General features: G+C 38.2%; 1 protein-coding gene across 2 annotated transcripts in view; it reads left to right on the top strand.

Moving 5' to 3' along the window:
* Positions 1–14,741, top strand: part of LOC150078580 (voltage-dependent calcium channel subunit alpha-2/delta-3-like) — a 1,140,037-nt gene that overhangs the window by 771,655 nt on the left and 353,641 nt on the right. For both annotated transcript variants that reach the window (XM_090384275.1, XM_090384274.1), the window contains one exon: positions 1,656–1,804. In XM_090384275.1, the coding sequence (XP_090240401.1) occupies positions 1,656–1,804 (149 nt within the window). The remainder of the gene's footprint in view (positions 1–1,655; positions 1,805–14,741) is intronic.

The following is a 14,741-nucleotide window of genomic DNA, read 5'->3' as shown; positions in this document are numbered from 1 at the left end:
AGTAGAAGGGAATCACTAAGAAAGAGAAGAATGATGATATCCAGCCCAGGACCCTGGGTGTTCCAAGCCCATACTCATCAGATGTGAGTCCCTGGCATTAAGCCTGTAATTGAACCATTGCAAATCTAGTCTACGCAGGATTCGTAAGGATGAAGTTGTTCTTGCCCAGACCTGCATAGGACACAGTCATCTGAAACATTCGTATTTGCTGAGGGCTGATGGCCTTCCTATGTGTGAGTCCTGTGACACAGTTTTATCAATTAGACACATTTTAATTGACTGTCCAGATTTGGCAATACATGTTTTAACGCTTTTAACCATCTGACTGAGCCTTATACACTCGGTCAGATTTTATCTGACAATGATAATGTGTCTGCTGTTTTTAAATTTTTACACTGTATTGATTTGTATAAATGTATATAAAATCCCAATATATATATATATATATATATACATATACCACTTTTTACTATTTGATTTGTGACCAGGTAACCTTTTTTCAAAGGTTACCAGTATTTATTTATATATCTTTTTAAACTGGTATAATTATCTCTTGGTGCCTAATAACATTAGACGTCATAATCAATCTGTCCACCTCCTCACTGTCCACACTGCTCAGCCTGGCAGTCAAACATATTCTTATTGACTGTCCTCACTATCACCAAGACAGAACATTAGTCCTGCTTTCTCTGACTAATCTACAAGAACCGATATCACTAGACCATATTATTGGTGATCAGGCAAATATTAATGAACTTTTCTGCTTTCTGAAAAAAATTGGAGCACATCATTGAACACATCATTCTAAAATGAAATTGAAGTGGCTTCAATTCGGAATTGCTTCTGGTACATCCCTGTGGATTGGCATACTATAGCCAGTGCAGCTTATGCGCCACTAAACACTCATAACACACACACACACACACACACACACACACACACACACACACACACACACACACACACACACACACACACACACACACACACACACACACACACACACACAACAATCACATCTACTCTGGACATTCTGAGCACATGCTTTAGGCCTATATATATTAGTAACCATTGAGAAAAATTAGTTTTAATCTATTGGTAAAATCAGTGGATTAAATTTTATAGGTGCATATGCAAATGTTTCGTTCGAGTTACTTTAATACTGGTTTAGTAAAATATAGTGAGGTAAAATTTTCAATTAGGAAATCTTTATATGTAATTGGCATTGAAGGCCTCAACCATCATAGTAATCAAAACAGCACAAGAAAATTTACCATCAGTGATATGCATCTTCTAACTGCTAGAAAGTTATTTTTAATTACTTAAGAAGGATAAATTACTCAAGAAGGGTATTATGATAAATGAGTTTATTGTGAATGTGTGCATAAATACAGCAAATGGTAAGTTACATGTACCAACCCTAATATTAAAAAAAAAGTAATCAAAATAGTTCATTACTAGAAAAGAAATCAATGCCACAAGACAATTTCTTCCCCCTAATACAAACTTGGGTTTATTAGTCTAATACAGCAAGATATGTCTTTATTGCTTCTAGTACTAATTTAAATATTAAAACAGTTTATCCCCCACCCAAAAAAAAAAAGAAAAATTTAAAACCATAATACAGTTTCTACAAACATACTTCAATTTTATAGGACTTACTGTGCGTATTCTCAGAAAGAGGGCGATACGGATCTTAGTCCTGAAGAAATAATAAAGAAGTTCCTTTCAGAATCTCTTCCAAGTCAGAATTTTAACTGGCGATCACCTAGTACAGAACTGCCTAACTTTGACAAACCTATATGTAAGTGCCATTATTCTTCTGATTTAAATCCCTGTTTTTGGTCCCTAAGGTTTCTTATGAACATTGTTATAGTAGACATTTCAGAATTCCAAATGGTAATGATAACTCCTGTTAATATTTGGAATTTTGACATGCTGATGGAGCTGATATTAAAATCATGCTGATGAAGTGGCAAATTTCTTGTAAGACAGTCACTATGCAACAACCAAACCCTCTACATACACCTACTCCTCAATCTGGACACCTGCACATGGTGAGTGGACCTCTGAATTATGCTGCTGGCCTTCCAGATTAGCATCACTGGGGGATCCAAAATCCATACATTGGTTTGAGGGTTACATCGTTGGGATCCAGTTTGTGCAGCAATGCACCATGACCCATGGAAACTCAGAAAGTGGGACCTTGGTGGATGATGGGGCCCAGCCCTAATACATGACTTTGACCACTGCTTTAACAAGATGGAAGGCTTCAGACTGGACTGACCCAATTGGTGGTCCTTATTGTTAGGGTCACCTGCATTCCAATAAGTCTTCCTTTGGTCCTGGGCCAGGATCAATACTTATTGGAAATGTGGGTATGATGCTTTTAGTGAATGCAAATTCTGAAACTAAGTGTAATGATATATTATAGATGACAAGTATGATAATATTGTAGAGGTTTTTGCAGCAACATCGATGACATTCATGACTTAATTATTAAGCAAAATCATGCAGGTGTCTGTCTCCAAGAAACAAACTTAACTTCACAATTAGATGTATCAATAAAACACTGTGGAATATACACACAAGACAGTAACTATATATCAATAAAACACTGTGGAATATATACACAAGACAGTAGCTATATATCAATAAAATGCTGTGGAATATAAAGTAGCTTGACTCCAGAAATCCCATATAAACACATCCATGTGCAGATATCCTTAGAAGCAGTAGCCATATAAACTGGCCCAAGTATCAAGCAATAGTTACAAACAGTCATTTCCTAGTGAATATAGAGTGCTCTGCCAAAGTAATACAGTTTTGTTTCTTTTCTAGTCTGATCTTTTATTTTGTTTACGTCAATTGGTTCTATACTTAAAAGGTCTAAAGTAAGAACCCAGAAAGGAAAGCCACCTTTATTTTCTTAGTCTATATTTTTATTACTAAAGAAGTCTAAACAAGACTTTTGCACCACTTCTGCCTCCGTGTGGTGGAGGCAGGAGTGGTGAAAAGTGGGGGGGGACCACCCTTCAGAGTTCCCAGTGCCAAGCGAGTGACTATAGTGATTTCTGAGCAATTTACAATCAAGTTTCTTAAAGAACTGATTATTATAGTGTTATTATTCTAATTTTCAGTCTTATTTAATTTTACTCTTCTAAAGTAAAAAGTTAGCTTACTTAACAAAAAAGGAAAGATGCCTTTCTTTTGTATGTATAACTAAATTATCTAACAGTCTAACTTCTTATTGCTTGGTCACTGGTGACACTGCTCCTGCCTCCATGTGGTGGAGCTGGTAACCTGAATATAAATATACATCCAATACTCAGAGCAAAAAGGAGCAAACATGTGTCCCTTAATCTAACCGACTGTAGAGCCTACATGCTCAATGAATTTGGTTGAGATGACTCAATCATCTCAACCAAAAAAAATCAAAAAAGAAGACTCTTCACTTGACCTGCCTGCTTTCTTAATTTTATATTCATTATCAACAAAACTTCTTAGCAGCTTATTTCCATTTCTTGTGCAGAAAAGTATAGAAGCTGTAGCAAGTACTACTAAAATAGTCAAATGACTTCACTCAGGAGATATCCTTGTAGAACACCTAACTAGCCCCAGGTGCCAAGCGATTTTGTGATTAAGTGTCTTTGCCAGTAAATTAGTACTTTTTCTTGGTGAAATAAAATCGTTTCCTTATTTTCAGCATTACATTAACACTCAGTTCGGATCTAGTAAAGAAAGCACTTTACTAGATCCGAACTAAAGGCAACCTTTCTTTTTTCTCTTAATTTTTTGTTTTATTACTAACCCACTACCATCATCATCATCATCAGCCATTTTCAATCCACTGCAGGATGAAGGCCTCTGCAGCAACTTTCCAGTTCCTTCTGTTTTGAGCACTGGCCATCCATTTACTACTCAAAAACTCATGAATTTCATCTATCCATCTCCGCCTTTGTCTTCTAGGTTTTCTTCTAGCTCCTCTTGGGTACCATTCTGTTATTTTCTTAGTCCATCTGTCATCATGTCTTCGAGCTATGTGTCCTGCCCAAGACCATTTTAGTTCTTTAGTTTTGATAAGAATGTCCTTTACTTGAGTTTGCTGCCTAATCCATGTGTTTCTCTTCTTATCTAACAGTCTGATTCCCAATAGAATTCATTCCATTCTTCGCTGTGTAGTTCTTAGCTTCTCTTCCATTCTTTTAGTGAGTGCCCAAGTTTCACTTCCATAAGTCATGGTGGGGAGTACACATTGGTTCATTATTTTACGTTTCAGACAAACTGGGATATTGCTCTTCAGTATGTGACTATATTTCCTGAATGCTATCCATCCAAAATTTATTCTTCTCTTGACTTCCAGCCATTTATCATTATTACAGCTAATAACTTGTCCCAGATAAGTATATGACTCCACCTTTTCAATTACTGCTCCTTCAATCATTATTTCCCTTTCCGTGGCATACTTGTTCATCATTACTTTTGTTTTAGCCATATTCATCTTTAGTCCAAAATCCTTACTAACTGTGCATAACTGATTAAGATTTTCCTCTAATTCTTTGGGATCGTGGCTTATGACCACAATGTCATCTGCAAATCGTAAATGGTTTAGGTACTCTCCGTTCACATTGACTCCTTTCTGCGACCAGTCTAATCTTCTGAGAGCTTCCTCAAGGGCAGCATTAAACAGCTTCGGAGATATTGTGTCTCCTTGTCGAACTCCTTTCTCGATTTTAAATTTCCTACTGTCTTTGTCTAGTCTCATAAAGGAGGTAGCACTCTCTTATATTTTCTTCAAAATCATAATATGCGGGGTATCTATGCCTTGTCTTTCCAGTGCCCGAAACATTGCCTTATGCTGTATGGAGTCAAATGCCTTTTCATAATCCACAAATGCCAGGCATAATGGTGTTTTATATTCATTTTCTTTCTCCATTAGCTGTGATATTACGTGGAGGTGATCCATAGTTGAGAATCCTGTCCTAAAGCCAGCTTGCTCTTTCAGTTGATTCTCATCAAGTATTCTTTCTAATCTGTTAGTAATGACCCTTGTGAACAACTTGTAGATGTGGGATAACAAGCTAATTGGTCTATAATTTCCAATTTCTGATTTATCTCCTTTCTTAAGCAGCAAATTTATGATTGCATTATTCCACTGCTTAGGCATCACACCTTTTCTAATGCACTTTGTGAAGAGCCTTGCCAGTTTTTGTGTTATGTCTCTTCCTCCCAATTTTAACAACTCTACAGTAACTTCATCTTCCCCCAGGGCTTTCCGATTCTTCATTTTCTTCAATGCATGTTCTACCTCATCAGGAAGAATATCGGGTATGTCGTATGTGTTGCTACTTTGCAATCCACCTTCCCCACTGCTGGTATCATTCCCTCGCTCCTTGTATATCTCATGCCTATTCCCAACCTCGTATTGTTTGGCATTACAAGAATGCAAAATGGGATGACCTGCGAGACTTCTTTTCTTCTTTTCCTTGGTCTGATTACTGTTTCAAAACTTCTGATGTCAACGTTTGCTCAGATCGTGTCAGTGAAATTATTCTTGCAGGAATTGAATCCTTTATCCCACACTCCACTTTAAAATCTCGTCCTTTATCTAAACCTTGGTTTTCCAATAAATGTGCTAAGGCTGTCCAAGAGAAGAACAATGCATATCGTAATTGGCTTGTTTCTAATTCTTCAGTTTCATTTTCTGCCTACACTAAAGCTCGCAACAATTGTAAAGCAGTTATTAATCAGTCCAAACTAGAGTTCGAACAGGCTAAGAGTAGAAAACTTGCTTCTTGCCCTAATGGTAGCCGAGCATTCTGGTCTCTTGCCAAAGCTATTGGCCGCAACTTTTGCCCATCTCTGCTCCCACCTCTGTCCAAACCAGATGGTTCTGTTGTCACTTCAGCCAAGGATAAAGCTGACCTGCTAGCATCCCATTTTTCTTCGAGCTCATGTATTAATGATCTTGGTAAAACACCTCCCACCATTCCTAACACGCTCCATTCAATGCCTCCTGTGGTCTTCCGTCAAAAGGATATCAGAAGGATTTTGATGAATCTTGATGGTAAGAAAGCTCCAGATCCCAATGGTATTTCTCCACTTGTTCTCAAAACCTGTGCTCCTGAACTTACTCCTATTCTTTGCCGCCTTTTTTCACTTTCTTATTCAAAAGGTGTTTTTCCTTCTGCTTGGAAATTTGCTCATATCCAGCCAGTTCCTAAAAAGGGTGACAAATCCCTCCCATCCAATTATCGTCCCATTGCAATTACTTCTACTCTTTCTAAAGTAATGGAGAAATCAATTAACCGCCAACTCTTAAACTACCTAGAAACCTTCCGTCTGATCAACGATCGCCAGTATGGATTCTGTCAGTGTCGATCCACTGGTGATATTCTGGCTTATGTTACCCATTTATGGACTAATTCAATGGAAAGGTTCGGTGAAACAAAAGTAGTTGCTCTTGACATCTCAAAGGCTTTTCATCGTGTTTGGCATAAAGGTCTTCTAAACAAGCTTCCATCTTATGGTTTGCCAACTGTTTTTAGTAATTGGTTATCCAGTTTTCTCTCTGATCGCTCACTGAGGGTGAGGGTAGATGGCTCTCTGTCTTCTAACTTCTCCACTAATGCCGGTGTCCCCCAAGGTTCAGTTCTTTCCCCCCACTCTTTTCCTCTTGTATATCAATGACCTTCTTCCATTGACTGGAAATCCTATCCATAGTTTTGCCGATGATAGCACATTGCATTCAACTTTCCATTTTGAGAAACCTTGTCCAGCTCAATCAGCTTCAAGTTCTCGAAAATCTGCTGCCAATTCCTTAAATGCCGATCTTCAGGTAATTCTCCAGTGGGGCAAAGACAACTTAGTTGATTTCAACCCTTCTAAAACTCAATCTTGTCTTATATCTCGCAAAAAGGATTCTTCTGCTCCTATGCTTATCTTTAGTGACACTCTGATTTCTAGGCAAAATGATATATCTCTTCTGGGGATTACCCTGACTTCTAATCTCTCTCTCTCTTGGCACAAGCACATTACAAATATTGCTTCCTCTGCATCTAAAAAACTTGGTTTTCTCTTTCGCTCTCGGCGTTACTTTTCTCCCAAACAGCTGCTCACTCTGTATAAATCGCAAATCCGCCCTGCCATGGAATATTGTTCCCACATCTGGGGTGGTGCCCCCAAAACCTCTCTCAGGCTTCTTGATTCCATTCAGAAGAGGGCAGTTAGGTTAATTAATGATTCATCTCTAACAGAGTCTCTCCACTCGCTTTCTCATAGACGCACTGTTTCTGCTACATGCCTCTTCTACAGATACTTCCATGGGCACTGTTCTTCTGAATTGGCTTCTATAATTCCCGCTCTCTCTTTCAAAACAGTCCGAACACGTGCCGCCACCAGCCAACATTCATTTACTGTCCAACTGCAAACCCACAGAACCAACTTTTCATCTTCTTCATTTATTCATTCAACTGCCGTTTTCTGGAACAACCTTCCTTCATACGTATTTCCTGAAAATTACAATCTACAGAAGTTCAAGTCCAATATCAACAAATATCTTCTTTCGTCTTCTCAACCTCCAACCCAAGCATGGTACTAAGTACTATAGGTTCTAATACACTTGTTTGTGTTCTCATAAAAAAAAAAAATAAAAAAAAATAATTCTCTATAGTAGTCTTCTGCTATTTGAATTATGCCTTCTCTGCTGTTTATAAGTACACCATCACTATTCTTCAGTTTCAGTATCATTTGTCTTTCTGTATTACTGCTCATGGCTGCTGATTTAAATCCTTTGTTTTCCCTTAATGCTTGTTCTACTTTTCTTGGGTTAAATCTTCTTATGTCCTCTCTGAGTCTCTTTCTAATGGCTTTGCATAACTCAGTATACTCAATTTTCTCCCTGTCAGTGTTTTTCTTGCTCTTCATTTGTCGTCTTTGGTTCATCATGACAAGTGTTTCTTGACTAATTTTTTCTTCTTTGGATTTCTGTTTCCCTATAGGTTTCTTGGGCTTTATCACTTTCAAAAAGTTGTAATATTCTTCGTCGATATCTTGGTCCTCAGCAGTCTGCAGAAGCTCATACTTGTTCTTAAGTTCCAGTACATACTGCTTTTTCTCTTCTGTTATCTCAAAGACCTTTGTATTATTTACTCGAGTCAGTTTTTTCCTTTCCTTTCCTACATCTATATCAAGTGTACATCTTACCATTCTGTGATCACTTCCAACATTTACCTTATTCAGGACGGTAACATCAGTCACAATATATCTTCTGTTAGTGAGGATGAAGTCGATTTCATTAGTTGTTAATCCATTTGGACGCTTCCATGTCCATTTTCTGTTCACCCTTTTCTTGAAAAAAGTGTTCATTACTGACATTCCTTGAGATTCTGCAAATTCCACAAGTCTTTCACCTCTTTTATTTCTTTCACCAATTCCAAATTGCCTATAGTTCCTCTTTCTGCGCTGTTTTGCCTTTTTCCAACCTTAGCATTGAAGTCCCCCATAATAATAGCGTAGTGGATTTTCTGCTCATCTAGAAGACTCTCAATTTCAGTGTACATTTCTTCAACCTCTTCATCATCATGGCTCGATGTTGGTGCATAAATCATTATAATCTTTAGCTTGTACCTCTTAGAAATCTTGAGTATTAGTCTTGACACCCTTGGTGATGTACTTTTGAATTCCAAAATGTTGTTTTTAAAATCTTTATGGACCAGAAACCCAACTCCACCTTCACTCCTTTCACTGTTTCCATTGGTGTACAGCAGATTTCCACTTGATAAACTTATAAGTGATTCATTTCTTCTTCTTGTTTCAGCCAAACCGATGATATTCTAATTCACATTTTCTAATTCCTTTTCCAGCTCTAATATCCTGTCTTCACCGATGAGTGATCGTACGTTATAACAGGCCAAGTTCAATTTCGGTGCATGGCAGCCTGGTCGTACCCAGAGATTCTTATCACCCTCTGCTTCCACTCTGATCCTCTCGCTGCCATAAGAGGGAGAGTGAAAGCTGCTGGGGACTGAGGGCCATTTGTATTGTTGTGCTCTCATTGCTGGAGGGTTTGGTCTTTTCCTCTTCATGCTGACCAGGCGTCTTGAAGAGAACCACTCTACACGTTCGTTGCCACCTAAGTGACGTAACAGGGCTTACCATCGAGAAGGTGTGCATGAGTGGATTTTAGGGAGGCAGGCCAACCGGACTTCTCCTAAATCTTCTGTAATAGAGAGATATTGGATCCATCAGTGTTTTAGGCTGAGTGTCTGATAACACACAGGATACCTGTTCCCCTCTAAGCCCCATTTTGGCCTATAGCACACTCTTACTCTCAATTTTGATCTCCCAATGCTAATGTCACACCAAACTGACTTGACACTGCACTATCCGGTGATGTCGACTGGCTTCACTTCCTTGGATTTTATGTGTTTCTTAACTAATAGCATAACCCCTCCTCCCTTCCTATCCTGTCTATCCTTTCTGTACACATTGTACTCCCCAAATTCCAGTTCTGCATTCCTTATATCTGTGTGACACCATGTCTCTGATATCCCAACAATATCTGCCTTTGATGTTTTGAGCAATACCTCAAATTCATCAAATTTATTTACCAAACTCCTAGCATTGGTGTACACACAAGTATACATGCACCTGTTCCTATTCTTAGCTGCCCTAACACAACCCATGTGTTTACTTGTACCGCAATGACACCCAGCCATCTCTGAAATACCCTGCATCTTGTTTTCCAGGCTGCTGCTTATTTAAATAGAAGCAGTGCAAGAATCGCTTTCATCTCTTCCAGTGGTTACTGTTAATCTATTAGTCCTTGTATTCCTCCAAGCTAGCAGTTTTCCGACTCACCTAACACTGCCTCGATAGCATCAGCAAATATTCTTGCACCCTTTCTATTTAAGTGTATCCCATCCCTGTAGAAGCAGTCTCTCCTGTTAACAAGTACAGACCAGCCTGAAAAAAATTCTACCCCTTGAGCCTTGCGCAATCTTTCCAGGGCCGAATTGATCAACAAGACTCTCATCATATACTCCCTCCTATCACATCTGGGTAGAATTGCAGACACTTTCAAATTCAACCCTAATTTATGGCTTGTTTTCAACAGTGACCTGTACTTGTTAAGTAATTCCACTGATCTCCTTTTCTTAATATTATTAGTGCCAACGTGTACAACTATATCACCTTATGTGCCCTTAAAAGATGATATCCGCTCTACAACGTCATCAACCTTTGCACCTGGCAGACATACCCTGGTCCTGTTTGACCTATCCTTTTTTACATACCATGTTCCCCATTTCCCTGACATTAGAGTCACCAGCAACTACTAGTTCTTGTGGGACCAGCGCATTCTGCCTTGTGCTGAATACTCCAGTTACTGTGCAATCAGATGCCTCCCCACAGAAAAACTCTAAAGTAACTACTAGTCCTGATGCAAACCAAATAGATTGCATGGATTTAGAAGAGAGGTGACAGCAAGATGAGCCAGTACTAGAACTATTCACTGATGAGGATATTGACACTGGAAAACCATGTTTTTCAAAAAAAGATGGGGAAAGGGAAACCTGAACAAAACAAACCTTTAGCCCCTTGAAAACAAATCGAAGGTTCTACTAAACCCAAATAATGCTTACATTTCTGCAGTGAAACTGTAGAGTATATCGCAGTAACTTCAATGACATCCAAGATCTCCTCACACAGCATGATACTATCACTTTCTGCCTTCAGGAAATTAATCTAACTGTTTCTGGAACTATATAATTCATCGGCGAGATTGTATTGTACATAACCTTAGCAATCAGGCACATGGAGGTGTGGCATTGATAATCAACAGTCAAATACCCTCCAAACCATTAAACACAAGCCTTGAGACAGTTGCAGTGGGAGTCAACGTTCATTTTCTCTTAACTATCATCTCATTATACTTGCAACCAACTCAAAATATAAGCTACACCAACCTAGAAGAACTAGTGGTACAACTTCCTCGACCTTATTTCATCCTAGGGAACCTCAATAGTCACATCTGTTATGGGAAAATAAAAATATGGACAAACGAGGACAAATTATAGAAAAGTTACTTGACCGGCATAATTTGATTACTCTCAATAATGGCGCACATGCCTATATGCATTTACCCACAGGATCTACTTCAACTGTTGATGTTTCGCTATGCTCAGCATCCATATATCCTTTTTTTTTTTGTTAGTTGTTGGCACATAATTATGGCCATTATGCACCTCCCAAGTTTTTCCATTTTCTACTCTGATCCAAGCCTGAGGTGAGATTCGAACCCGCGACCTTTGGGTTGCCATACAGGCACTTTACCCAACCGGCTAGTCTTGTCAGCATCCATATATCTGTTCGGATGGACTATTCATAGCCATCCACTGGGTAGTGACCATTACCCAGTGATAAGGCAGATTGATACAAACATCCCCCACTTTTCTAACAGAACTGTAAAATGCAACTTTTTCAAAGTGAAATGGGATATATATATATATACAAACAACAGCAATTCTGGAAGAAAAGCAGGGCCAGCAAACATCCATAAACTTGGCCACAGAATATATATCTAATCAAATACTACAGGCAGCAGACTGAGCGATTCCAAAGAAATCCAACAAAATATCAGCAAGCTCAAAAGTTTGGTGGAATAATGAATGCAGTGTGGCTAAAAAGCATGGAACATCTCAGGAAGTTTCCAACAACTCCAAATCTCATTGCTTTAAACAGGCTTGGGCAAAAGCAAAATGTGTTAGGCAGACTCTTAAAGGGCTCCACAATTACAAGAACTACAAAAACACAAACAATATGGACCAAAATATGATGTATGTACTCTAAACATTCAGGCATCAATCTTCCCATACTAATTGTAAACAGTTATGATGTTACAACACCAGTGGAGATTGCAAATGCATTGGACAAATCATTCATGAAAATCTCAGCCACGACATCTTATACACCTCATTTTCAGGTGCATAAGGCACAGCCTGAGAAACATTTTATCAATTTCGAATCAGCATCTAGTGCCACATACAATCTCCCTTTCACAATGACAGAATTGCACCATGCTTTAGCACCCAACAAACTCAGTGCAGCAGGACTAGAGAGAATACGCTACTTCATGATAGCACAACTTACTGAACCAGCCCTTAAGACGTTAGTTTTTTATAACAGAATTTTCAAACACGATACCTTCCTAGACAAATGGCATCATGCTTATGTTTTGGCATTTCCAAAACCAGGAAAAGATCCTACAAATCCACAGTACTACCAACCTAATGCACTCATCAGCTGTATGAGCAAGGTCCTGGAAAAAATTATCAATGCCTGCCTATCCTGGTTTCTAGTCCAAAATAACCTTCTTAACCCAGTACAATGCAATTTCCATGAAGGCAGATCCACTCTTGACACTTACTGATCAAGGCAGAATAAACACCTGTTATGCTTTTGTACGAAAAGAACACCATGTGATAGTTCTCTTTGACATAGAAAAAGCGTTTGATTCAGCTTGGAGGTATGGTATATTGTGAAACCTATATGATCTAGGACTACATGGACACTTGCCAGAATTTATCCAAAACTTCCTCCATCATCGCTAATTTCAAATTTAGAGTCAACAACCAGTTATCTTCCAATTTTAACCAGGAAGAAGGGGTCCCACAAGGCTATCATATGTTACCATTATCATATGTTCCATTATAAGAATCAATTTTGAATGCCTTTGTGATATTTTTCTAAAACACATTTCTAGAGTTCACTACCATAAAACAATAAAAACAATTTGCACTTTATTGGGCTTTTCTGTTAGCGCAATCTATTATAAATGGGTAGTAAACTCAATCTTATTGCATTTGCTATAATACTGATAACTGGAATTGTGTGGGTTTTTACGTTACGGTATTATGGTGAAATGGATTTCCCCTTCACTGAAGTCTTCAATCATACAAAAAACATTAATAAATTTTCAGAATATTGCCTTCATTCCTATTTACTTTTTACAATGGTGAAGGGAAAGGCACCAACAGAAAGTGCAAGCGGTGGCAGGCCTAGGAAATGAAACAAAATTGATTTAGAAATGAAGGTGATTAAGAAGTACGAACCGGGGCAAAGTTTGTCATCTATAGCTTGGAATTAGAGCTTGCTGCTTCAACAGTGAATACTATTTTGAGGGACAGTGCGCATATAAAAGAACATGTTAAAGGATCAATGCATTAAGTTCAACAGTGATCAAAAAACAGCATTCAGATGCTATATCGAAAATGGAATATCTATTAATAATATGGATTGAAAATCAGATTCAGAAGCGAGTGCCTCTGAGTCCAGTGGCATTTTAGCAAAAGCAAGAAGTATTTATGAAGATATTAAGGATAAGTACAGCAATCTCCAAGCCAAGTTCATGACAAGCAATGGGTGGTTTAATAGGTTCAAGCATCATGCTGTTTTCCAAAACATTAAAGTATCTGGTAAAGTCGCAAGTGCCGATTCTGCAGCTGCAGAGAAATTATGTGATGTGTTGGAAAAAACCCCTTCTAACCCTCCACAGCTCTCAAATTCTGCAGCAGCATTAAAACCAATCATCTGTAAAGCATGTTACAATAGCTGGTCAGTAATCTGGAGAGATTATTCAGGGAACAAACTTTTCTGTTAAAACCAGATCCAAAGCTGTGGATCTCCAGCATTTGGAAAAGCAGATGAGAAGTAGTAATTCTAGAAAATCTAAGAATTGGGCATACTTGCCTGACACGCCTCTATCTATTAATGAATGACAGTGCTCCTCAATACACATCATGTCACGTGCAACTGACTGTTCATCATTTATTAGTGGACTGTCCTCACCTTCTCAATATGCCCTCAAACAGCTTGAAATCATGTGCTAATCCACAGTCTTCACTAACATTAATGCATATTCTTGGAGATGACTCTAATAAAACAGAACTGTTTGCCTTTCTAAATAACATAGAAATATGCCATAAAATATAACAGATATTACAATAATGTTAGTATTTCCTATTAACCATTAGAAAGACACAATATAGCTCTAGCAGCCTATGTGTCATTAAATTTCATTACAACATCAACATGACATGGTCGATATTACCCGATTCCTTTAACAGTGATCACTTTCCAATTATTTTCTCGCTACAAACATGATCCACTTGGAAGTTTAAAAAGGCAAACTAAGATGGCTGTTCTGCCCAAATACTTTTGGGCAGAACAGCCACCCTAGAACAACAGACAGACTTTATGTTCAAAAACAACATATTAATGATGTAAATACTTTCTTACATAACCAATCAGATTCTGACTGCAGCTAATACCTGCATTCCAAAATCCAAGTCATTTTGCAATCACCGAAATCACCGGTGGAATACAGATTGCTTTAATGCCAAACAATGAAAAAAAAAAAACCTTGCTTGGAATAATTTCCTCAAGTATCCCAACACTAGTAACCTGATTTCTTATTAAAGACTCAAAGCAAAAGCAAGACGTTAGCAGATAGTGAAACGGGATTCATGGATTGTTTTTATACTAAATGGAAAATTCATTCATCTGCCCTCTCCAATATGTCATTGGAAAGGGAATGATATATCTACAGCTGAAGAAATTGCTAATGCACTTGCAGAATCATTTGCTACAATCTCAGCTTCTGCCTCCTATGTGTCCACCTTTCAGAACATCAAAGCAGGTGGAACGGTATAAAATCAACTTTTTCACCCACACCACTCATT

Source organism: Mastigoproctus giganteus, chromosome 11, assembly GCF_048544385.1.
Source record: "Mastigoproctus giganteus isolate SK-2022 chromosome 11, ASM4854438v1, whole genome shotgun sequence".
Lineage (NCBI taxonomy): Eukaryota > Metazoa > Arthropoda > Arachnida > Uropygi > Thelyphonidae > Mastigoproctus > Mastigoproctus giganteus.
This window is presented reverse-complemented; position numbering and strand designations above follow the sequence as displayed.